This window comes from Notothenia rossii, assembly GCF_949606895.1.
Source record: "Notothenia rossii genome assembly, chromosome: 7".
Classification (NCBI taxonomy): Eukaryota; Metazoa; Chordata; class Actinopteri; order Perciformes; family Nototheniidae; genus Notothenia; species Notothenia rossii.
Window position 1 is genome coordinate 28710032 of NC_136905.1, and position 25685 is coordinate 28735716.

The 25685-nt window shown below is 43.6% G+C and overlaps 2 protein-coding genes across 3 annotated transcripts in view; one reads left to right on the forward strand and one right to left on the reverse strand.

The window, feature by feature from the left end:
- Positions 1 to 5204: 5204 nt before the first annotated feature.
- On the reverse strand, positions 5205 to 9302 carry LOC307046215 (prostaglandin reductase 3-like). Its single transcript, XM_079692481.1, has 2 exons — positions 8745 to 9302; positions 5205 to 6433 (listed from the first exon to the last, which is right to left on the reverse strand). The coding sequence occupies exons 1-2, from the start codon at positions 9026 to 9028 to the stop codon at positions 5503 to 5505; spliced, it is 1215 nt and encodes a 404-aa protein (XP_079548607.1). The 5' UTR covers positions 9029 to 9302; the 3' UTR covers positions 5205 to 5502.
- Positions 6452 to 25685, forward strand: part of LOC307046213 (teashirt homolog 1-like) — a 38499-nt gene continuing 19265 nt past the window's right edge. The window contains exons 1-2 of one of the 2 annotated variants that reach the window (XM_079692479.1): positions 6452 to 8596; positions 10491 to 11040. In XM_079692479.1, coding sequence (XP_079548605.1) covers positions 11001 to 11040 — 40 coding nt within the window. In that variant the 5' untranslated portion in view covers positions 6452 to 8596; positions 10491 to 11000. Of the gene's footprint in view, positions 8597 to 10006; positions 10288 to 10490; positions 11041 to 25685 lie in introns of those variants that run through there. The other variant, XM_079692478.1, reaches the window with a different exon arrangement.

The window sequence follows — 25685 nt, forward strand, 5'->3', positions numbered from 1 at the left end:
GATGATCTACATGCCTTTATGTGTTCTGTGGTTTAACCAGGTCACACTTTGTTGATAAGCCAGACTGTCTAGGTGTAGGTTACATATAACCACTGTTTATATATCTACATTGTTTTGACTCCGCTAAGGAGGTTGTTTGCTTTTGTGTTTTTCTTTTTTAGCAGGATTCCTGGGCAGATACACACATTATTTTTTCACTTATGGAAATGGCCTTGGCTACGGTCTGTTCTCTCTCAGTGTCCTTTTTTTTGAAAACATTGAAACATCTGTAATGAGAAACCAAGACCAGCAGTTCCCAACACAAAACCAACGTTAAATTGGATAGGGAGTCATAAGTCTATTTTATGATTTTTAAATAAAAAAATGAAAAAATATCTCCTCCAAAACATTTTTTACAAAGAAAAAACTACTTTTCTTTATGGTCTACTTACCATTTTTTGGTGCGCTCAGTCTTCCTCAGCAGATTCTTGTACAGTATAACTGTCAATTATAACAATTATTTGTTTAGAATATAGGTAATTCAATCCCTTCGGTTCTCTAAAGATTATGTTAATGACATTATTCCAAAATAAAGCTTTAGATTTTGATCAAAATTATTAGAGAGTATTGCATTTTTTGAAGGGCCACATAACGCTGAATTTGAAAACTACATTTATACAAAATTCAGCTTCCTCCGAGCTCCTAAACTTCACCTTTTGACCTACAAATCATCAAAGCACTGAGTCACTGCAAAATACCTTTTCTTAACAGGTAGTGTACTGATTTATGGATAACATTGACCAACAGTGTACTTACAGTAAGGAAAAGATCATCCTCTCACAACAAACAGTGAAACGTCATGCGGACAGTCTGCTGGACAAAATAAAGATGTCATTTAATCATTGAGGCCTCCTCTTCTCTCGCGCCCCCCTCCCCCCCCATCTCTCTATGAACGTCTTTACTGGCCGCTGAAGCTGCTGATGAATTCTTAAGCAGATCACAGCGATAATTGTATTTCATAACTGTCAGTTGTGCGAAGGCTGCCAGTGTGCCCAGGAGCTATTTGTGTCTCAGTATGTCCTCCACCCCCCCCCCCCCCCCCCCCCCCCCCCCTCACTCTGTCCAACAACCCCCCCTCCCCAATCACCCAGGGATGTGCTTACTGTCTCCGGCCCTGAATTACTCAATCAGGAGGACACATTTACGGATGACACCTTTATTACAATTAATCAGGGGAACTTGATTAAGAAAGTTATTCCTCCCCTTCATTGAGACTTACACAAGTGGCTCTGCTTGCATATTGTAATTTATGTCCCACTGAGCTCTCGCGCCGCTGATAGACAGAGAAGCCGACAGATTGCCAGCCATACTGAGACACATGTGGACGTGTTTGTGCGTGCGAAAACAACACACACATCCAGAACACATACACGGCCACAAACAAACACATTCCCCTATCATTCTGTCATGCACGTCTCAGGTTTTGCAAATAGTTTAATAAATGACTTTAATTGGCTGTAGAGATGCGCTGGCTAAAGGAGGTTTGAATATTCCATTTCCCTTTCTTCTTGTCTTCTTTCTTTCACTCTTTAACACACACACACACACACACACACACACACACACACACACACACACACACACACACACACACACACACACACACACACACACACACACAGGCTGTTGAATGAAGCCATCTCTTTACCTTTACTCACAGTTCCTGGGTCTGCTGTGGCTAATTAGTCAAGTGGGGTTTTAGGTTTGGTAATTAGGCGGAAGGTAGGAGTGACGGGGGCTCGGGGAGTTAGGGAGTTGAAGGGGGTCTGACTGACTTTGCACAGAGAAACTGGACTGTCTGGATCCTGGCAGCACCAAGCAGCCAGTGTCCCTCAGGCACCTGGAGGTAGACTACCATCGCACAATGAGAGGGTGATGTCTCTGTTATGTGCCACATGTTCCGGTGAAGGGAAACTGTGGGAAAAAGAGGGTTCAGTGCGAAAAAAGGAAGAAAGACACCTTTGATAATTTCACTACAATGAATTTGCAATAAAAAAAACAGCTCTGAAAATGGATTGGAAGCTACAAAAAGTTGTAGGATGTGTAGCCTATGCTGAGCAGCGTCCAATCTGGCAATGATTCAATCAAGATCCACAATCATCAATGCTTAGTGTAAACATATAATCATCTTCAGGACTCATGTTGATATTCCCGTGGCACATCTGTGTCACCATTAGGCATATCATATTGTTTCATAACGTTTGAAGGGTCTTGAATTTAATCAAAATCATATCGTAGCAGACTTTGTGTTATCAGAAATGATCGTATTGTTGTCCAAAGAATTGATGCAATATTTTATTGTGCTGAAAGGAACCCAAACCCTCACTGAGTCATTTATACAGGAATACCCATGTTTAGTCTCCATTAGCCTAAACTACTGGTGTACTGGGAATACCAGTGCAAGTAGTACCAAAGTAGCAAAACCCCTGAGTGTGCTGAAATTTACTTTTTTTATTTGAGCTAGGGTGTGATTTTATTCTTATTAATTAGTCTTTACATTTTCATCAGGAACATCTTTGGCATTTCTTCTTTCAAAAGTGACATTATTTGACATTACCGTACACCTGCTGATATCAGCACCTCTTAGAAAACCAACACTACAATTACATGTACAATAAAAAAGCTATTCACAAAGCAATAAAGGCATACACACAAATGAAAATAAATTAAGAAAAATGGTGGATGTATTGGTTGATACTTGGTATAATCCATACTCCTACATTTGCGTTAAAAAGGGCACATTTGGTTTACCCTCCATTATATCCATGTGCAGAAATATTTAAATTAAACTGCTGTGTGAATGACCCTTTCTGAGGGGAAGTACTGCAGTAACCCTTGACTAAAATAAAACAGGCACTTAGCATAATTCCTCAAATGTTTCCAAAGTTTCACCATCACACAAAAAGAAGTCTGTGAGCGCTTCTCTATCTTTACTGTGTTGTTTATGCTCTGCAGTTCCAGGTTGCTTCAATACGTTGCCAGTTAGCAGCCTCCGCCTGCAACACAATCCAATTAAATAAAGAGTGTTGTCTCTCCAGGTTCCTGTGTTCTCTAATTGGGGCTGTGACTGCTCACTAATCAGCGGAGGTACAGGTAGGCCCTGGAGGACGCCCAGACGAGGCCTCTACTGTTAATTGAAGAGATGCTAAACCTGGCCTCCTTCTCGCCGTGCAAACATGGATGCACACGGCGCTCCAGCAACTTCATCTAAACACACATGTGCATCGTCACCTCTCTCACCTTGCGTGTACCAGCTTGCTTTCGCATCATAACGCCTGACCAAACAGCGGTGCTGCAGAGGTGACAGCAATAATTTAACAATTAGTTGCTGTTGATATGGACCTAATGCATTTCACAGTGTTAGTTTAATCTCTTCTTTATGTAATACTATTAATTTAATTCAGGCTAAAGGTGTGTGGGTGTGTGCATGATGTAGCCTTCAGTAAAGACAAAGAAAGCCTAATTTAAATAAAGACGTGACCTCTTGGATAATTCAAAACCCCAGTGTATCAGGGCCTAAGGGAAAAATTGGAGGAGGACATTTTTGTATTCTAGACTAAAGTCGAAATGTTGAGAATCAGGTTGAAATTTCAGTATATGCACTAAAGCCAGCAGTTTGCTTCATTTTCAAATGTTCAAATATCATCTTACTTTTTCGAGTTTATTCTTGACATTTGGAATTTATTTATAAAATACAAAAATATATATAAAATCAAAAGAATGTTCACTCTAGTTTTTTTCTTCTAATGCCCGCCACATAAACGGAAACTTCAACTGTAATCTGAAAATGCAAAAAAAAAAAAAGATGTCCAGGTTTATTATTGTCAATTGTTTATTCTCTGAATTTGGTTCCAATGTCTAGAATTGCAAAGAAATTACAAATATTCTTCACCCTCCCTTTTTTGTTCTCCTCTGCCCTTTCCTAATAATCCTCCATAGTGTAATGATAGAGAATAACATTATTAGATCACATAAAACATACTTTCTAACAAGACATTTAGTGAACATAAGCAGGCTTGAAAGATTTGAAAGGAAAAGGAAATCAAATATAATAATAGGAGAGAAAGATAAGGTCCATAGGTTCTTTCTCACAATAATAATTTTTCTTGTATGTGTTAAAGTCATAACTTCAAAAGTGTTGCTTAAATATTTATTTTACATCTACACTTAATAAAAAATAAAACAATGTATTTCAAAGTCAGCAAAACATCGGGACTCACATAAATCTAAAAGTGACTGGTGTCTGTTTCAAAGACTATCCGTGTTTTTCTGGATTCCTACACTACGAATGTAAATCAGCCTTGGCCTGGTGTGTTTCTGATTTCCTGCTCCGTCCCGTGAAGGAGCAGCTTTGCATGCTGGGGTCACACCTGTAACGCATTTCACACTGAGTTATATTTTGAGTGGCCACCTGGATGAGGAAATAACATGTTCACAGTGCATGGACACTACAGCCCTCCCTGCCAGGTAGGAACAGGTGTTTGTTTTACACCACACTCTGCACATAAACACAGCACGGCCTGCTTTAACATGTACTATTCTTGCTTTTTGAGGAACCTTGGACACCTATTGTACTCTTAAAGTTGCAAAACACTTATCTAAGTGTTATCTTTTCACAATGAGTGAAAGTCTTTGAGTTCATGTAGGAATGATCTGCCATGTGACTAAACTTACTAACATCTGTTGTGTTGCTTTGTTTCTTGTTTCGAAAACCAAATGAAATACAAAAAATGGAAAACTATGTCAAAGGGCATTCAACAATACATTCACTATATGTGTTTTTTTTTACTCGGAGTGGGAAAAGTAATGGCATTTTCAAGTCCAACTCCTGGTTTATCTGGACTAATTTTTTTTGTATTATGTGCAGCTTCGGGGCATGTGAATCAAAAGATTGATTGTGCGAATGCCGTTTCTGTCAGCCACAAACAGGCGATGAAATACCAAGCACACCTGGATCAGCACTCACTTTTGACAAGCGCATACCATTGTAAGCCCCTATTAGAAAAACAATGAAGTCTATCATAAAACATTTATGGTAGATAAAGTGCCTGAGAGTGCGAAAAAGAGAGCACATTATGGCAGCTGGTCTAAATTAATTTCAAAGGTGGACTTGTACCAGAAGGTGGGCGCACAAGATTGAGAAACGCTGTAAAAAAATGAGAGGCTACAGTTTCAGATTTTTTATTAGGATAATTGTACAATATGATCATCAGTTATTAGTTAATATTTTGTTTAATACTGTAATCAGGTTCAAATAGTGCAAAAAAATCTTTCAAAACAATGATAGCAGAAAATAAAGTTGCTATTTTTTTTGTGAAAGCATTTTGTAGATTTACAGTGTCAATCATGTAACAGAAATAAAGACAATATTCTCTTTTCAACACAATTAAAGCCCTAAATGTTCCCGCCCAACAATAATTTGTTTCAAGAATGATTCTTTAGTGCATAAACGATTTGTTTTAATCACAGCTTGCTATTGCTAACAGGGGGTGGTGCCACTTCCACCACGACCTTGCCCAAGTTTTTCCCCGCATACATGTAGTCCACGGCTCGGAACACAGACTCCAACCCGACGAACCTCCCTTCCTCCGACATATCCCCACAATCCACCTCACACACTAGCTTCCCCTTGGCAATCATCTTCATCATGTTACCCAGAGCCTCTTTGTAGTCGCTGAGGAAGTGGGGCAGGAAGAAACCCCGAATGCTGGCCGACTTCTGGAGCAGCTTGACCGGAAGCGTTCCCCCTTTGAAGTGTGGAATCCCTGATGCCGTCTGGTACCCCGAGATGAAGCCAATCACTATGAGCCGGCCCTTGGTGGCCAAACTGTTCACTGCCAGGTCTAAGACGCTTCCTCCAACGGACTCGTACACCACGTCTACGCCTTGTGGGTACTCTTTCCTCAGCGTCTTCGCCAGGTCTTCTTGGGTGTAGTTGATCGGACGGTCGCAGCCGATGGACTTCAGGAAGCCGGCTTTCTCGTTGGTTGAACACGTCCCGATCACATGGCAACCGGCCTGTTTGGCAAACTGCACGGCAAACTGCCCAGTTCCTCCTGCAGCCGCCGTGACTAGAACCGTCTCACCTTTGGTAAGGTCGCCCAGGCGTTTCAGGGCGATGTAGGCCGTGGCACCGCTGACCAGCAGGGTGAGGAACTCTGGCTTCACCGCAGGGACGGGAACACTCTCCTTGGCTGGCACCACCGTGTACTCTGCAAAGGCACCGCTGCCGAAGTAGGCCACGGTGTCCCCGACGGTGTAACTGGAGCTGGCGCTAAGGCCGAGGCCAACAACCTCACCGATACCCTCGAAACCGGCATCGAAGGGGGGCTTCACCGAGGGGTCGTAACGGCCTGCTGTGTAATTAATATCAGAAGCGTTCACTCCAGCAAAACTGAGAAACAGAGAAAAAAAAGCATTATTATGAAATGAGAGAGAAATAAAACAAATACAGTTGTGAACGATATGCATACATTCACAAACAAAAGCTTTCGGTGGTCATTAGTGCATATTCCCAGAATTCTGTCTTAAGGTCAAGATTTCAGCTTCCTTCTCCAGACATGTCTGCACGGGGCACAAACACTCTGGTTTGTTTTGGCAATGATTCCCTTTTCTCTGGAAGAGCACGGTCCTACACTGACAGGGAGAGGCTTGTATCACAAAACACATTGCATGATGTCATGATTCATTATCTTCAGAGACACCCACAACAAAACTACACTTTTAAAAATCTTAGATAGTTGCTTCTTGCTTCTCGACACAAAGACGGCCATACTCATCTTACATGTTGGGAACAAATATGTGAGAAAGTAGTAAGGTATAAATAAATCATTTATGTCCTTTAGAGCGGGACGCATGCTGTGCCTCATTACTGTGCGTGTCACACGTGTACTTTGAGCTTTAGATAATGCTTCTGTGGTTTTAAAGACGGGTCACAGTGATATAACAAAACACCTTGATTTGACTAGTTTACATCTATACAATTAGATTCTTCACAGGGAAATATTATGTTAGCATCAAAACGTATACAGAATTTGAAATTGTAAGAGATTAAAACAACTGATATTTGTGGCGATACAGTCTGTTCACACAAACCTTTAAGTCTAAGAGCAACAACATGGCAAATTATATTATGTAAAGGTAACTTAAACACCCCAAGACTTGTTACAGTAACATTTTAATAAAAGTTTAGCTGTTATTGATGCACATTTTGAAAATAAACTAAAGAAAATGTATGATTTCAAGGCCTATAGGTTTTATTCATAGCAAAACCGACAACTAAATTCATGTAAATGTATAATTTATTTTTTTGTCTTATCAAAAATAATTAATATAGAATGTAGAATTTTGGACATATGACAGTCCACTTTGAATAACATTATATAGCACATCATGCAGTTTGATGCTACCTCTGTCTTACACGCAGAGTATGTGTTAGTATACATATCTTTGACTACATACAAGTTTTACTTAAAAAGCATGCACAGAGGTACGGAGAACTCGAAAATAGGGACTTGAGAAATTACAGTATGTTGAAAAGACCTGCTTCAATTATATTATCTGTAACATTTTAAAATCAAGTATATTGTTTTAATTTCGTCCTTGTAAATATATCTGCCTCTTAACTGCAGTCATGATCTTTTTATTTTTCTCACTCTGAAATTTGTCGCTTAACACTTCTCTTTGCAATTTTTTAATTAGGATGCACTGATGCTGTGCACTATGGAATAAGTAGTTTTGAATTAGCACTAATCCAATTACAGAACATTTTATTTTCTGTTAATAAAAACCTCTTAACTGATCCCATTTCTGTCTTCACATACAAATACAGAAAACCTAACAGTCAAAGGTCTTCACTAATATCTGTCTTGTGAGTAAATAAGACACAAATGTGCTATGTTTTACACAAAATCTGATAGGAATTGTAAATTGTATTGGCAGTAAATACCATAATAAACCCTGAGGTGCATTTATTTAAGGCTTGAATAACATTCAAAATCAGATCAGGCATACATACAGTAGTACATCAAAATTAGGTTGGAATATTACCTCCGGCTGGAATCAGAAATCCTGCTTTTTAAATTAATTTAAGTTTTTTTCCACCTTAAGCGTACTTTAATACTATACCAATTTATACGATGATCATTCAGTGTGTTAGTGTGTCTGAAAGAGGCATTGATCCTGACTCCAGGTGGCTTTACTCTCCCCTAACGGTGAGTACACCGCTGCAGCTGCGAATGAGAGAAATTATGCTGCAATTCCCGCACCATGTAACACTGCATCCCCTTCTCCATCATCTCCATCTCCTGATGCCAGTCTGAGCCCCCCCTCCGTGACTTTCTGTTTGCAGTTTGGTGACGTAGAGACAGGAGGACAGAGAGAGAGGGAGAAAGAGAGGGAGAGGGAGGGAGGGAGGGAGAGATGCCGAGATGGATTGATAGACAAATGCAGAGAGGGCGGAACTTGGAATTACAGTACACTGCTTATTCCTCACGTATTTTGCCATCTTGTGATGATGATGATGATGCTCGCAGGTGCCGGACATGAGTAAATCAAGGTAAGCTTTATACAACTTCTCAATAAAATCCATGTGATATATCGGCGTCACGTAATGATCCACTAATAGACTCGCTTTGGGTCACTTATTGCTATTCTGAACGCGCAGGGAGAGGGAAAATCTGCCCCCTAAAAAAACAACAACTTACCGATTTCTGACGAGCAACTCCGCGTCCCCGGGTGTCGGGATCGCGACGGTTTGCGTAGAAACGGCCTCTCTAAAATTAGGACTTAGCTTGTTTACGACCAGCTTTTTCATGCTGCTCGGTATGGAGGATCCTTGAAAATCCATGAAGTGTGCGGAGTAGGACAGATCTATGATGGAGCGCCGCGCCACCGGGTGAACTCCTGAAAGTGCGTCCGTGCCCCTGCGACCCAAGCCGGTTAGCGAAACCGCTCTTCTGCTGTTCCTCACGAGGAGCAGGGTGGACATGGCTCCGAAATGTGACAAAGTTCAACTTGATTTTTCCTTTTTCTTTACGGCAGCAATAAACCCCGCTGCCATTAGCCAGCGCTGTGGGCTGTTCTCCCCGCTCTGTGTGCAAGCCGGGCGGGGCGAAGCGGTGCAAAACGCTGGGAAAAAACTGAAATAAAAGAAGCGATTCTGTGTAGCGTCACGATGCAAAAACAATAATCTCTAAATGGAGTATTTCGGGTTAAATGGTGGCTCTGGTGCAGCCCTGGAAGCAGCAGCAGCACAGCACTGCCACAGACTTGTTGTCAGAGTCCCTCCCCTTCCCGGACACAACACTCACTTCCTAGTAAGGTGAAACAAATCAATCCTCGTAACATATCCTCAAATGTTTTTCCTCCCACGAAACCAATTCTACCGGATATCTTTTTAAAACATCCACAAATCTGCTAAATATAACGTGTTGTGCAATTTTGCTGCGGTTTATTACGCATTTGTATTCTGTTTTTGTTCCTACATGAAGCCTACACCTGTAACCAACGCGTGTGTATTATCAGCTTGTTCCTGAAGGTTTCATTTAGATTGCTATCCCCTCGCTGTCAAAGCCATGTAACTATTACTACAACATATTGGACCATTGAACCCTTGTCCCACCCCCTCAGTGGGAGACGGACTCGTGCAGTGTCAGTGCCACGCTGTTGTTACACTAATGTGACATTTAAGTTGTTAACAGTCGCATTACTTGTTGTGGTTTGCGATCACATGTTCAAATAAGTTTCAGTGGATAAGTTCCGAGAGAATCCTTCCCCCTTTTTGTCGGAGCTTTTAGAAGAAAAGGGAAGAGGGAGAAAGGGGGGGGGGAGAAACAAGACAATTAAAAAGATTGACAGGTAGGCTCCTCTGTCAGGGGTGACGCTTGTGGAGAGGGGAGGAGTAAAAATGTAGCAGGAAAAGCCACTCGATGCGTCTGTCTATCAGTTGAGACTGTCTGAGACAGCTTCTGGATCCACCGCGTTTCCATTTTTTCTCTTTTGGAAGACCTCGGATCAGACCCTTGGAGTTTTTTCCTCCCCTCTCTTATTATATGTGTTGCTTTTTTTAAAGAGACACATTGTAGTCCATGTCGACCTGATCTGTTGTTGGCGAAGCTTTGGATGCGTCTTGTTTGTTGCCCCTCTCTCTCAAGTCCTCTCCACCGCATCAGCCCAAAAAAAAAACCTCTTCCAAGATGCGATGAGATGAACGGTGGGAATTATTTCCACTACTCTTGAAAAAAGACGGTAAGTAAGAGAGAAATCCACATCGTGCCATTTATTTTTGTTTCAATGGGAGAGAAAGGGGGATTGAGGGGAGGGAGGAAAAAGTGTCCGCCGGACTGGGGAGGCTGGATCCGGGCTGAGGTGGCGTGGTGGTGACGGGACTGACATTAACCCATCTAATGCCTGTCTGTCTGTTTTCTCCTCTCCCCCTTTCTGTCTTGCAGGTCTCTGGCTCGATAAGAAGGAAACACAAGGATACTTCACTTATCAGAGCTGTGCGCTGCGCTCACACGGGACTTATTTGTTTTGATACCGCCAGACTTTATTTATTTTTTAGTTGCGTAAAAAGGCGCAGCAAAGTATCGCCCCCCTTCCAAACAGCACTGGAGATTAGTCATTTTTCCAGGGGGGAGTGAGCTGAAATCTTGGTGTTTTAGGGGTCTCACTACTGCTGCTGCTTTTTATTTTTTCTTGCCATGAGAAACATGAAGGAAGATGATCTTTGATGGACATGAAGGTGTCAGGAGCTGGCCGAACCCCTTCGTAATTGTTGTGCTTAAAGTCCGAGACAACACAGCTTTTATTTCCAATAAAGAGCACGCAGTTTGAGAAGAAGAGAACAATCCCGAGATCAAAACCTCTACCCCCGAAAAACGGGATGCTTTTCCAGAACTGACAGACTTGATTTGCTCGTAATTCCTGCATGAGAAGCACCGTGGAAAGTGACGGTCACTATGCCGAGGAGAAAGCAGCAAGATCCGCGGCGAGCAGCAGGTATACCCCGCCTCTCATTTCTTCCCATCACAACTACTTTTCATTTACAAGTATCAAATGAAACTATCTCCTTCCTATCACATCGGGTAGTTGTGTTGCATGCTGATATGTATTTAACAACTGTTTAAATGTGTTGTGTTATTAACACGTAGCGCGCAACTCGACCCCTGACCCACAGCTGTGTTTAAAATGTGTCTTTACTACGCAAATATCTTCCACTTTGAGATTATTTTGTTATCCTCCTTTGCCGTAAAAGTTCTCTTAAGAATGATGAGATAAACTAAATGGCATGTTATGGGGATAAAAGGGAGCTTTTGAGGTTCAAGAGTGAGTAATGATGAATAATTGACTGGGAAAGAAGGGGGAGAAAATCTGGTGAGAGCCGGTTTTTTTTCTTCCCTTTCTTTCAGTTTTATTAGAGGATTGCCATCCTTGATTTGATGCGTGATTGATCGGCTGTCATGTGGCAGTCTTTGATCTATTCATCCCTGATAAACATCAATAAATCCTACCATGAAGACAGCCATGCCTCTGGTAAGGTTTAGACACTCGTACACACAACCCCTCATGTTGTCTCAAAGCGAAACTAAAACGCGTAAAAAGTTAGAGAATTTTGATGCTAAATCAGCTTGTTTTAATTTGAGGGATGGAACTCTTTCAGCAGATGAAAGGGTGGTGTGTGTGTTCAGTAGATCACAGGAAAAATCAACCCAAACATTTGTTTTTCATGTGCTTTTTTCTTCTTCGTAGAGATAAACGTTGATCCAATCCAAATTCAGCCCACATTCACTGTAAGAATCAGCCCAGTAATGAAATCAATATCCACTGCTGGAGGGGAGTTTGCAATGTGACCAACTGATAAAACCAGGTCTTGGTAGACGACCGACAAGGTTGAATTCTAGTGGTTTGGATTTGGACTCCCCCCTTTTCCCCCTCTCGTCTCCCCCTGCAGCCTTTAAACAAATGTAAATGAGTGACAGGGGTTTCTACCTCTGTGCTAATGAGGCCAAGCCTTTGAAGTTAGGCATTAACAACTGGAGTGAACAAAAGACAGTTACAGAATTTTAAAGAGATTTTGAAATATGAGGTGCAAAGCGGGTCAAACAGGGCCAGCCGTCGAAGACTTTGAACTCAGCAGGTTTTATAATTTTAAACAGTGAGCTGGTGGTGATGGTGGTGGTGAGGATGATGTGGAGGAGGATGAGACGAGAGTGTAGGATGGAGAGCATTCAACCAGTGCTCGCTGTCGACTGCTTTCTTTCTAACTTGCCTTTCTAGCAAACCACCATTCACATGATTTCAGGCCTCTATTTTCAAAGAAATTCCTCATATTTAGAGATTTTATTTTTCAAAATGTGCATTGTTGTTTTGGTGAATTAGCCCCCAGGAAAAGTCCATTGTTTTAGCCTCTGCACGTAGATGGAGCAATGCAAACATGACATGGCTGTGACCCCTCATTTACTCTAAAAAAACACACAGTCTTTTCTCAAATGCACATCATTGATCCATTACACTGTCCACAGAGTGCCATGCACATCATGGGGTGTAATGGTCAATCACAGCTTGGCAGAAGGGATGTTTTCCATTCTTCCATGAACATGACAGTCAGTCAGATATAACACCCTGCACTCCCCGATCCCAGTAGCAACACATAACACACACACACACACACACACACACACACACACACACACACACACACACACACACACACACACACACACACACACACACACACACACACACACACACACACACACACACACACACACACACACACACACACACACACACACACACACACACACACACACACACACACTCACTTGGATGCCTGGTACTGACCTGTGGCTTCCCCTCTGTGCTGCTGCTCTGAGAGGAAATTGCGCATGGTGGCATTGAATGGAAATCAGAGCTCAGTCAATTAAAACAACAATAGCCGACTTGTCTTGACAGGTTTCTTTTTTATTCTCCCCTTATACCTTTTTTGGGAGAACATAATATGTGTGACTAAAGTTTTATTGTAGTATGTCAAGGCCAAATTCGCAGTAGAACATCAGAAATGGCGAAAGTCATAATTGCGAATTTATTTGAGTTGTACACATTTAATTTATCTAAATTATAGGAAGCTTATTATGATATCTGTTTCAAGGTCTTGTAGAAACAAATAATCTTCTCCTTAATTTTATTAATGTCATACAAAAATGCACATTTGTTTTTAGGGGAAATCTTACTGTTGGGCAGGAAGTAAGACAGGAACAATAAAAAAGACACAACGGAGTGACGCCGTCTTTCATCCCAGGCAGGCTTAGATAGTCTTAGAGGAGGAAGAAGACGAGTAAGGAGGAGGAAGAGGAGATAAGATAGGCGCTCTTACTTCTGCGGAGTACGATGGTTAATTATAAGAAAGTGTGTGTGTGTGTGTGTGTGTGTGTGTGTGTGTGTGTGTGTGTGTGTGTGTGTGTGTGTGTGTGTGTGTGTGTGTGTGTGTGTGTGTGTGTGTGTGTGTGTGTGTGTGTGTGTGTGTGTGTGTGTGTGTGTGTGTGTGTGTGTGTGTGTGTGTGTGTGTGTGTGTGTGTGTGTGTGTGTGTGCGCGTGCATGGGTATATGGTGTGTGTAGAGGGGGGGTTGATGGTAAGGTTGCTTCCCGTTGGCTTCATTAGAGAGAGCCCTAATTATCTGTGCAGCTGATGGATTTGTGACAGGCCCTAACGATTAATGCTGACAAATTCAGTAAGGTGTCAAGTCCGCAGCTGCCTTGATGTAATCAAGTTGATATTATACAGTCCCCATAGCCCCTAGTGCAGCACCAACTCAATTTGCCTGTGCAGGTGACAAATGGACTTTGCTACCTGACTAATCACGTCAGGAGACAATGCCAGTTAATGACCTCGGTAAGCCTCGCCACCTCCACCCACATCCCCCCACCGCCACCTCCACCGCTCTTATAACCTTGCATTAGGCGAGCCATACCAGCACCTTTCCCTTTTTTTTATTCCCCTTTGTTTTTATGTCATTCCCTTTTTAATTCCCGAGCTAAATTTCTGTTTTAAAAAAGCGGCGCATTTTCTTAAAGTTTCCCCAGGAGTTTGGAATTGTTGCAAGATTTATGTTTTATATTAATGACACGGCTCAGGCCTGTTTTAACCATTTGATGTATCAGCACTACGAAGTAATCCCACGCACCGTATTTCTTAAAAAAAAAAAACGAATTATTACACTTTTGCAATGTGTTGCAGCCCTGCTAGTAAATCAGCAGCACATCATAACAGGGTCTCCTCGTACTTTTTTGGCTGAGGATCGTCCTCCCAACTCGGGGCTGTAGCCGCCTCGCTGAAGGCCTGCAGTTTATTTCCAAGCTGGAGAATCACCGTGCCCGGGGATTAATGATTTTGCATGCCCGGGGTGGCTAAGATTACACAGCGACCTTTGTGTTCTTACTTGACGATTCTGTTATGTGATATTCTCCTCTCAAAATAATCAGCATGCTGAGATTTATGTGCCCCCCCCACCCCTTACCCCCACCTCCCCACCCTTCTGTCTACATTGACGTCCTGAGGAGTGTGTAGCCTCGAGGTGTGTTTTCTTCCCTCTTAATGTTGCCAGATCTGTTTGATAAAAAAAGTAGATTTTCAGCAAAGGAACCAGTGTCTTCGCCCTGAAAGTTGGACCAGTTTATTACTTCCGATAGCTTAAAGGCTCTGCAGCTCCTGAGAAATAAGAACTTTATGTTAGAAGTCGGTGTGTGTGTGTGTGTTAGAGTTAGAGAAGAGGGGGGGTGAGACAGAGGCGTAGAGAGCGTGTGTGTGTTTGTAGCTTAGCACTGACCGGTGTTAGTTTTCCTGGAATGAATAACTTGAACGAGTGTAACGCTAACCACGCCATGTTAGTCATCCTCTTTAGCAGGGCCTTCAGACAAACCCCCCCCCCCCCCGTTCCCCTACAGAAGCACGAAAACCACCTCCACCAGTAGCTCCACATATTTCTCACTCCTGACTGTCATATCTGCCCACTATTCCCGATCAAAGTGAGAGAATACAGACGATGCAGGAACACATATTGATCCACACTACCTGTTTTAACCCTTCAGTTGTGCTGTATGTTTCCTGTGCATTCCCCTTTAGCTCGCATGTGTGTGTTGGACTCGGTTAGAGGTTACGCTAATTGGAGCGGTGGTGTCGTTAGCAGGTGGCATCGATCGACCTCGTCGATAGCCACTTTTGCTCCTGCACCACCCTCCCAAACTATTAGTTAAATTTACATCAGGGATTTCAGGCAGTCAAAGGTCAAACATGCTCAGCTCGCTCTTCTAATTCCTCGAGTCACCACAAGTGCCCCCGTGTGTGTGTGTTGGTTTCTTAGCTACATGCATTAGCTATTATCCCTGCAATTGCAATCCTTTTGCACAAACGTTTTACAGCTTCAAGACCAGCATGAAAGGTTTTATTTAGTATTGATCATCAGTGAATAAGTAATATAATCAAATGGAAGGTATTAGCAAGCCGCATGTGTTTTTGTCTTCACATAGATAAGGATATATTTCACACCATAGCAACAACACCCCTCCTTGTCTCTTTCTCTGTCTTTCTTTCTGATTCTTTCCGGGGGATTCTGAACAGAAAGCTGCCCTCAGGGCACGCTGCTACCATCACCAGCAGTGTGTTGCCCTCGCTGCACACACACACATGCGTAATGTACACACACGTCAACCGTAAACACAGACAGTCAGACTGACACACATGCACCTACACCTAATGCTTAAGTGCAGCCAGCATGTCTCTGTGGGAGGTCATAATGGAGGTGGCTTAGTATGATGGGAAATCATATCATTAAAGCAGCCAGATGTGCTTTGTTGCCTGCCTTGCAGCACATAAAAACAGCAGCAAGTCATGGGATCCCAAAAGAAAAATCAAAAAAAAAAGTCTGAGAAAATCAAGTCTGAAACAGATAGAAAGCAGCCCTCTGGGACTGGGCTGACAAGCAGTCTTACTCCTGACTGCCATAGAAAAACAATTTCCCCCAAATAAAGAATATTTGTTCTCATTTTTCAGTGTTGCAGCAGCATGACAAACTGGATTTTTTAACTTTAGTGAAATCCAGATTGGACTCAAAGCTTTGACAAACGGCATGGTGTAGCTGTTATCAGCCCGCTGTTAAGTGTGCTTAATTACTATGTAATATTTGTGTTGTGCTGAGTAATTACATTTTGTTAAGGCTCCACATTAGGGGATGTAAGGCTTTAGAGCTCATTAATGAAAAATTGTTCATATGTTGTTGGGTGTTTTTTTTTCTTCTTCTACCGAACATAATCTGAGACATGAGGGAGATAAGAGGGGAAGCGTTCAAGAGAAGTAGTCGTGCAAGATTTAAAGCAGAAACATTGACATCTCAAATTTTCTTAAGTAAAGTATTACATTTTCTGAGGGTAAATGTGCTCTCTTGATCAGTGCCGTGCCTCCTCGAGAGGCTATGGGAGAGTCTGCTAGATCCAAATGTAACATGTTACTTGTATCAATAAAAGATGAGCAATTACAGAATATTTTGTCAAATAAGTATTTGAATTCCTCAGCGCAGGAAAAAAACATGTAGCTTACCCACTCATTACATCAGTTAGCAGGGGGAGTGAGAGGCAGCTCTTTGATGCCAACAAACAAACAAGACAAACGAGATGGGCCCACTACAGAAGAGCAAAAGCCCCATCCAGGGACACCCAACCCCTGAACACTCCCCCCTCCCTTCCGTCTCTTTTTTCCTCTCTACCTCTCCCTCGCTCCGACTCTTTCACGTACATCTCATCTCTCCTCTCATATCCCGGCACTCCCTCTCCCTTCATTTCTCACTCCGGCACGTTTCTCTTCTCACATCCCCCTCTGTTATTTTGGATAAATACTTGTTCTTTGCCACTTAAAAAGCAAAGAGAAAGAAGAGTAAGGAGAGGGAAAGGTGAATAAAAAAAAGCAGATGATTTTCATCTTTAAACAGTTTGCCTTTCTTTCTCTTGTCAGTTGAACCTCATCAGACAAAGTTGGGTGGAGATCTTCAGGGAAATGAAAAGCTGTTAAAGAAGCAAATAAAGGAAGCAGGTATAGACTTAAAGTGTGAACCCTTGATTTATTTTTTGGAGCTGCTTTTTTTTTGCCAAATACTTGGTTTGAACGCGTGGAGCGACAATGAAATAGTTCAATTTTTCATGGAAGATAGGATGTTCAATAATGGCAGCGGGCCCCAATGTTTAGTCCAACAGCAGCTTCAAAGACGATGGTGTCAGTGGTCGGGGGTCTATGTGGGCGGATGGATGGCAAGGTGGTGGGATGGTGTTGGAGGAAGCAGGGTGGTGGGCGGTGTGGGGGGGGGGCAGCTTTTAGGACGGGTATTAGAGCTGACAGATGAACGGGACGATAGACAAATTCTCTCGCAACAGCTGTGGCTGCTGCCATTATCCTGACAGGTGTCAATTAAGAATTACTGCCCGGCCGGCCGTATGCCCCCCCCGCCCCTCCAAACCCGTACCCCTACCCACTCACACGCACGTCCTATCCAACCCTCCCACCCTTATGTCCAGCTGTCGGCATGCAAGTGAAATAACACTTTACCCTTGTCAGTGTTGTCAGAGGCTTTTTACCCCCTTTAAACGGCGTTCAGCGATAGTAGCTGATCAATAGCCCGGCATATTAATGGTCATGGTGTCTGTAGATGGTTGGGTGGACAGACGGGGTGGTGGGGAAGTCCAGTTAAGTCAATTTTTAGAGGTTCAAACTCTGATCTATTGTTTTAATCTTACTTGCCAATCAGCTAACTAGAAATTACCAGAAATTTGTATCAATGCGTGCCTCAAGAAATTACGATTTACATTCCGTATGAGACCTTTCCATTAGATCCACCTTTTTAAAATAACCCTAATTTCTAAAGGCTGCAGTGCAGTATGCTATTTAACTCCATTTTACAGGTTGAAAATCCCCTTCATTGCATCTGTGTGTGTGGGTGCATTTGTACACACAGTGCGTGGTGTGTTCACCTTTTTCTAAAGCAGTGGCTGCAGAGTAATCTTGAGATTCTGGTTGCCTTGATCCTTTGCTGCTTGGCTAAAACAATGCCGCATTTATTTCCTCATTGTAAAGTGGGGAGTTGGGGTCAATGAGTGAGAAAATGAACAGTTGCCATTGCCCATCCTGAAGGCTCCCTTCCAGTAAACCGGCTGCTGGCTGACAAACACATTGTGGGTTCGGAACGGAAAAAAATGCAAGCGTGTGTGTTCTCCATTCTCCCAATTTTTAAGAATTTAAATCAGCACAGTGGCATGCACTTTAATATCCCTTTAATTTAAATAGAAAGCATTGTGTGTGTGAGACCATGGAATTGGCCAAAGTGTTAACAGGTGTGTGTGTGTGTGTGTGTGTGTGTGTGTGTGTGTGTGTGTGTGTGTGTGTGTGTGTGTGTGTGTGTGTGTGTGTGTGTGTGTGTGTGTGTGTGTGTGTGTGTGTGTGTGTGTGTGTGTGTGTGTGTGTGTGTGTGTGTGTGTGTGTGGTAAAGAAATGTTACCGTCACATACCTTTTCCTTCTAATTATACACCATATCAATTACCCTTACATGCAAACATGTTCAATGAGTGTTAAAGTTACTCTACGGTCGTACGCCACGCTGTTGACACGGTGTAGTTATTATTTAGTTTTTCTGTAATAAATGCAGTTTTCAGTGCCGGCGCAGAATAAACATGAGAAGCTTCAATCGGTAGGAAGGAGGAAGCGAAAACAGCAACGCGAAAATAAGCAACATGAGAGCGAGCGCAGAAGGCTCCCCAGGAATACACAGATGGATTTGCATGTTCACTTGGGAGTTACAGTTTTGGATTTCCTCCCTAGAAATCATTTGCCACGGAAAAAACCCGAAGATAATATCAGTGTTATTTCGCTTCTCTGGCTTTATTTGCATATCTCTTGTTTTAAATAAGGCAACCCCTCGGAGTGAAATTCAGATTGTTTGTCAGAGCTTCATTCTGCATCACTTTTTTTTTTTTTTTACTTCTATCCCCTTTTCTCCATTTAATTCTTACTTCAGGCCTCTCTTCTGTCTCACACCGGCACTACACTGCTCCGAGCGATTATCAAACCTGAGAATATTTTCCATCCTCATGCAAATCACCCCACCATGCTCTCTTATCGTTCCCTGCTTTTCACCCCCACCGCCCCAACCCAAACGGTTGTGTGTAATCAAAGTAAACGGCAGCTAAAGCTAAAAGGGAAACGCTCTTTGTGGAGATGGATGGAGGGATTAAATATTAACCGGATGCGGCTGGTTTAAGGCAAGTGTTTTACATAGCTGCTCCCGCATGGATTGCCGCACATTGATCCCCTCGCCCCGGCGCCTTTACTTGTTTGGCTGCTTGCCGTTAATTTTTCACCATCATCTCACTGGCCAGGCCTTTTGAGAGAAGGAGGCCGGTGAATGGCTCACCCACTGCCCCTCCCCTCCCCTTTCCCGTGCCTTTAACAGGGGGGCAGGTGAGATGGATGATAGCAATTTGAAATTTTGTTTGTGCGTGTGATCATGGAGATTGTTTTTGGTTTTTACCATGGTGTAACAATCCCAGTGATTAATTGCGGCAAATTCTCGGCCATGATTGGTGGAATCGGGGACAAAACGGGAGGTTTCGAGTTCTCCTCCTTCCTCTCGTGAATGTGGTGTTTATCGGGGCTGACCTTGGAGTCCCAACACTGCCGCCTTCTTACACACACATACACTGCCCCGCTTGTCATATCACTCCCTTCATTTCCTTTTTCTTCCTTTGCTCTAGCTGTGATTAAAAGAGAAAATCAAACCGCTCAAACCAAACTTTGCGGGCGAAAAAAGGAGACTAAACAAAAACAAAATGGCCACAGTGGCTACAGTATTCGCGGAGATGGACTTTAGCGGTGGGAATGCTTTTCCAGTGGCGCTGTGTGTTCTCAATGTGTTTGTTGTCTACATGTGTATAGCAATATCCTGTGGGTCACAGAGGCAGCTTGTTAACAGGGGGAGGGGGGACTCATACCAGTGGTGGTTTAACCCCCCTCCTCTAACCACCCACACACACACACACACACACACACACACACACACACACACACACACACACACACACACACACACACACACACACACACACACACACACACACACACACACACACACACACACACACACACACACACACACACACACAGTTGTTGCAGTGGTGCTGTTGACAGCATTGTGAAGGCCTTCTGGCATTTATAAATGCAGTGTGGGTCCGGCAGCGGAGCTCTACCCTGCAGTCGTTCTCATCACTCAGCCCTAATGATGCCTTGTTTTACCGACCCCCCCAATCCCCAACCCCCTCCTTGACCAGTGCACATCTGATGGGGTCGAAGGCAGGTCGTGACCCCTAGATGGCCGGACGATTGTTTCACCTCCTCTCCCTTCTATGCCTGACATTATATTCCTTTTAACAAAAAAAAAAAAGCCTATTACTTTTTCTATGCTAGAAATGTGATATTTATAATGATTAATTTGACAAATTTCATGCCACCAAAAATTCCAAATTATTTCTGTTTTAACCTGAATGATATGCCAATCATCATAGCAACGTAATAAGAAAAACACTTAAAATATTGTAATCCAATCAGAGTGCTTTTTCATTATTAATACAGTACACCTCAGACATAATAATTCACGTAATGAAATATATCCATCTTAATTGGTCAGCTTTTAGTAAATAATACATTTTGGTAAACAAATATGTCCGAACCTTTGTCCTGTGTTTCTTGGATCCTCACCAACTTCCCCTTCCTTTTCCCTGCTGTTTTCTATTTTTTTTCCTTTGCTCCCTGTGTCTTTCCGTGTTTCTCGCTCTTTTGCTCTCCTTTAGTCAAAGTAGCACTGGTCCCCATAGCAACACATAGTGAACTCTTTACTCATTAGTGTGTATGCAGCACCGCTGAAAGGCCTGGAATACTGTTTCCTCATTCCTGTGATTTCATACCAACACAGCCATCTCCTCATTGTGTTTTCTTTTTTAACAGACGATCAGATTTGGACATTTGCTTGATTCCAAATCAATGTGTCTGTCTTGGAAGTGGGGAGTGAACTGTGTGTGTGTGTGTGTGTGTGTGTGTGTGTGTGTGTGTGTGTGTGTGTGTGTGTGTGTGTGTGTGTGTGTGTGTGTGTGTGTGTGTGTGTGTGTGTGTGTGTGTGTGTGTGTGTGTGTGTGTGTGTGTGTGTGTGTGTGTGTGTGTGTGTGTGTGTGGGAGATATCACATGAAGATTGAGAGGCGACACTGGGAAATGTCCCTCCGTCACGCCTGACTCACGCTCTGCTTTTTTTTTGGCCGTTAAATCTCCAGAGCGCTGATAACAGGTCAGCCGTTGAGAGAGAGAAAATAGGAGGAGGAGGGGTGGAGAGAAAGAGAAAAAGGGAAGGGAAGGGTGAGGAAGTAAAAGAGCCAGGATATGATTAAGGAGAGTGAGTAAGAAAGTGTGCATGTAGACGTAGAAAAATGGAGAGAGAGAGATTGGTCTTCTTTAATGCTGGCTCACCCGTTTGCGTGGGCGGCGCATAGAGTGGAGGGGTCAATGGGATGCTGTGATAGGCTAATCTGCCAGGAAGGGAGGGTTAGGGCAGGCCTCGCGGGAGCAGCTCATTGGCTGCACTCATTGTGCCCTGTGTAACAAAATCTCATCGCGTCTTTGTTTTCATTTTTTTATACCACCGTTTGATGATTGATAGTGCGGGTATTTGCTCTGAAATCTCTTTTGGAGTGTGAATATTTATCTTCCTGCATCTGTACAGTATGTGCCCGCGTAAGTGTGTTTTTGTGTGTGTGTGTGTGTGTGTGTGTGTGTGTGTGTGTGTGTGTGTGTGTGTGTGTGTGTGTGTGTGTGTGTGTGTGTGTGTGTGTGTGTGTGTGTGTGTGTGTGTGTGTGTGTGTGTGTGTGTGTGTGTGTGTGTGTGTGTGTGTGTGTGTGTGTGTGTGTGTGGCATACTTTTTCTTAGTTCATCCCAGTTCCTGTGGGAGCAGGAGTGTGTGTATGTGCGGTGTTTGCTGTGTGTGCACGTCCTCCAGTCAGACACATGGATGACAGATGACCCAGTGGGAGACACCAGCCATCCTGCCCGACCGGAATCTTGCTCACCCCCCCCCATCTCCACCTGCCCCCCCCCTCCCCTCTTTGCCTACAAAAAAAAGTGCATACTTTGTTTACTTCCTCGGCTTTTAGCCATAAATCCTGGATCCACCTCCAAGGTGGCGTTGCCCCCTTTTCCTCGGGTTACGGCTTCGTACACGATCATAATAGCTGCGTCACTGCGTGTGTGTGTGTGTGTGTGTGTGTGTGTGTGTGTGTGTGTGTGTGTGTGTGTGTGTGTGTGTGTGTGTGTGTGTGTGTGTGTGTGTGTGTGTGTGTGTGTGTGTGTGTGTGTGTGTGTGTGTGTGTGTGTGTGTGTGTGTGTGTGTGTGTGTGTGTGTGTGTGTGTGTGTGTGTGTGTGTGTGTGTGTGTGTGTGTGTGTGTGTGTGTGTGTGTGTACGGGAAAACAAACCAGCCGCAACCTGGCTGCATGCATGCCTGTCTGTCGCTGTAGGGAGGAGGAGGGGGGCTTACTGGACCAGAGGAAACCTAAATCCTCATATAAAAAGGCCATGCTCTCAGCCTGGGCCGAGGCAGAGGAGGGAGGGAGAGAGAAGGGGAAGAGAGAGGGAGACAGAAACCGGGGGAGAGAGAAGGGAAAAAAGTTGATTTCCTTTTTCAGCAGAGCCATACATCACAGGGCCTCCCAGCTGCAGTGTCACAAGCTGACAGAATGACATGTGTCATTTATCAAAGGGGCCAGGCGGGGGCCTTGGGAAACGTGCACCACAAAGCCTGAGAGAGTTCATTCCAACGCTCAACCCTCCCTCCCTCCTTCCCTTCCTCCCTCCCTCCCTCCCCTCATCTCTACTCCCTCAGCCCGCCCCTGCCGTTCACTCTCCTCCTCGTTTTCTCTCCTCTCTAACCCCCCCACCCCCCCTTCACCCTCTATGACCACCTCCACCCTCCCTGATCACTTTGCCTGGTGCCAAAAAAAGGGCTCTGTAATGTTTTCTGTCTTCCTTGTACTCATACACAGCCGCCGTGTGTGTGTGTGTGTGTGTGTGTGTGTGTGTGTGTGTGTGTGTGTGTGTGTGTGTGTGTGTGTGTGTGTGTGTGTGTGTGTGTGTGTGTGTGTGTGTGTGTGTGTGTGTGTGTGTGTGTGTGTGTGTGTGTGTGTGTGTGTGTGTGTGTGTGTGTGTGTGTGTGTGTGTGTGTGTGTGTGTGTGTGTGTGTGTGTGTGTGTGTGTGTGTGTGTGTGTGCAGTGTTGCTCCACTGAATACAGTCACTTGCTATACCTTAAAGCCAAAGTCAGTCCAACTTTGAAGTATATTCTGAAAGTACAAATCACATTAAGAAAGATTTCAAAACCCCCAATAGCTAACACTTGGACAACCTATAGAATACATTTGTAAAATGTGGTACAAAAAAGTTGTCACCTAATTAATAATACTCAGTTTTAAACTTTGAAGATAGATGCAGCAATCTTAGCTTGCCAATTGGATTAGAGAATTGGCATTTCTGCGTGTGTTTTTGTGTGTGTCTAAGAGGTTGTTTGTCTTGTTGCTGACTGCACTAAACACTGATCTGATGGTTCTTATAGTATCGTTATTAGACCAAAGCTGCCTATATCAATCTTTACTTTGCTGTCATTTTTGTTCATTTTATCTCATTTTTGCCTGGAAACATTTAAATACACACACACGCTCTCTCCATACCTGCTACTGAGGAGATGTTTGACAGAGAGATTACAGCTCTCCCGTGTTCTCGGGCCCCAGTCGGAGGTCTTCGAGGTCACAGCGCTGAACGCTCGAGGCCCGTTTAAGAACGCATTACGTCGCCGAGCAGCTTGTACATAGGAACGCCTGTTGTTAGCGGTGTGTCAGTTACAATTGCAAGCTGTGTCAGTCCGGTCATAGCATGCCTGCTTACAACTTATTTTTTGTGTGTTAATGTCTTACCTCACCGCACGCACTCCATTCCCAGCTTCCTCTCATCCATCATCGGCTCACCTTTCATCCCCGGCCCTCGTGCACCCCCATCATCGGCTCCGGCTAGGGTTAACACCAGACCAGGCACTTGCAGAATCAATAAACTATCTCACCTTGGTGCCCTTCCCTTTCTCCACCACGGCAAGATTAGAGTTTTAAAACAGTGTATCTGCCTCGGGACCTGTGTTTAGTTGCACTAAAGACGGTTGCTTTGCATTGTGTTTCCTTTTGAGCAAGTGAAAACAAATTGGAAGAGGTGCAGTAAAATCAGCTTGAAGTCATTTGGAACTAAAAAGGCACTTGGAGAGTGCAGACCTTCACTAATGCCGTTATCATCATCCTAAACCTAATTAAAACTAGAAGCTACTTGTGCCTAATATATCTAAATCAATCATATAATTCCAGATCAATAATACCAATTAGTAGCCAGAACTTATCCAATCTAGTGTCCTTTTGAAATTAAGCTAACACAACCAAGTGTTGGTGGCATGGCTACCAATTTAAATGCAAGGATATTTTCCATTGGTTAGGACTATCTTGTCGAAGTACTTTTTTTTTCTCGATGCATTCTAGGAATTTTCAATGCTTAACGTATTTAACAAAGCACGTGTCTTCTTTGAAACCTGTGCCCTCGTGCTCACCTTTGTATACTATATTCAACTGAGTGTGTTTCTACTTCTGGCTTCCCGCTGAAAAACATTGGGTAAAATTCTCTTTTTAATAATTAAAATGATAACTCAGGGCAGTATGAAGTAGAGAGTGGACAGAGAGAGTGAGTGAGGTGTTTGGGGGGGGGGCCTCCTGACAGTATAATGTTGAGTTTCTTTGTCTGCAGGGGTTAAAAGACGTGGTAAGAGGAATATTCAGTGGCTGTATCACTGTGGGGTGACCCTTCTTACAGGTCATGGATAGTTCACTCTTTACCCCATCCCTCCTCTCCCCCAGCCCAGTAAATAGTTTTCTCCCCCCAACCCTTCCACCGTACACACAGCCATAGGTAGGAGTTCAGGGAGGAGAGTTTCTCTCTCACCGTGGCCATTTTGTTATCTTTGTTTTCATTTTTTCTCTTGTGGAGAAAACACTCTTGAGCAGTGAAAGCTTTTCATTGATTGCAACGCGCAGCACGATTTAGCAGAAGAAAACAATCTTATTCAGTTCTGAAGCACGTGTTGGCACATACAGACAACTCAACTCTCTCAATGTGCATTCAACAGTGTTTCTAAGGAGATCAAGACGGAGTGTAGCTTTGAGAAACAGGCTCTATTTTCCCTTACCTCTCCTATTCAGCTTCTTCATCTCTCTCCGTGTCTTTTCACCTACCTTCTTTAGCCTCTCTGTGTGTTTGGGTGAGGGGGGGTGAGGCGGTGGGGGTACCTGGAGGACGGCCCTCTTTTCATTTGTCTTCTAAGCCTCATTTATTTTTGCAGCCAGATGTGAGCTGACAGACATCACTCAGTACAACCCTTTCCTTTGCCTTCCCTCGGCACCCTTGAGCCCCTCTCTCCCCTCCCGCTAGGAGGTCAGGCGAACACCCACCTCCTCCTCTCTCTCCCCCCCACCCCCCCTCAACCG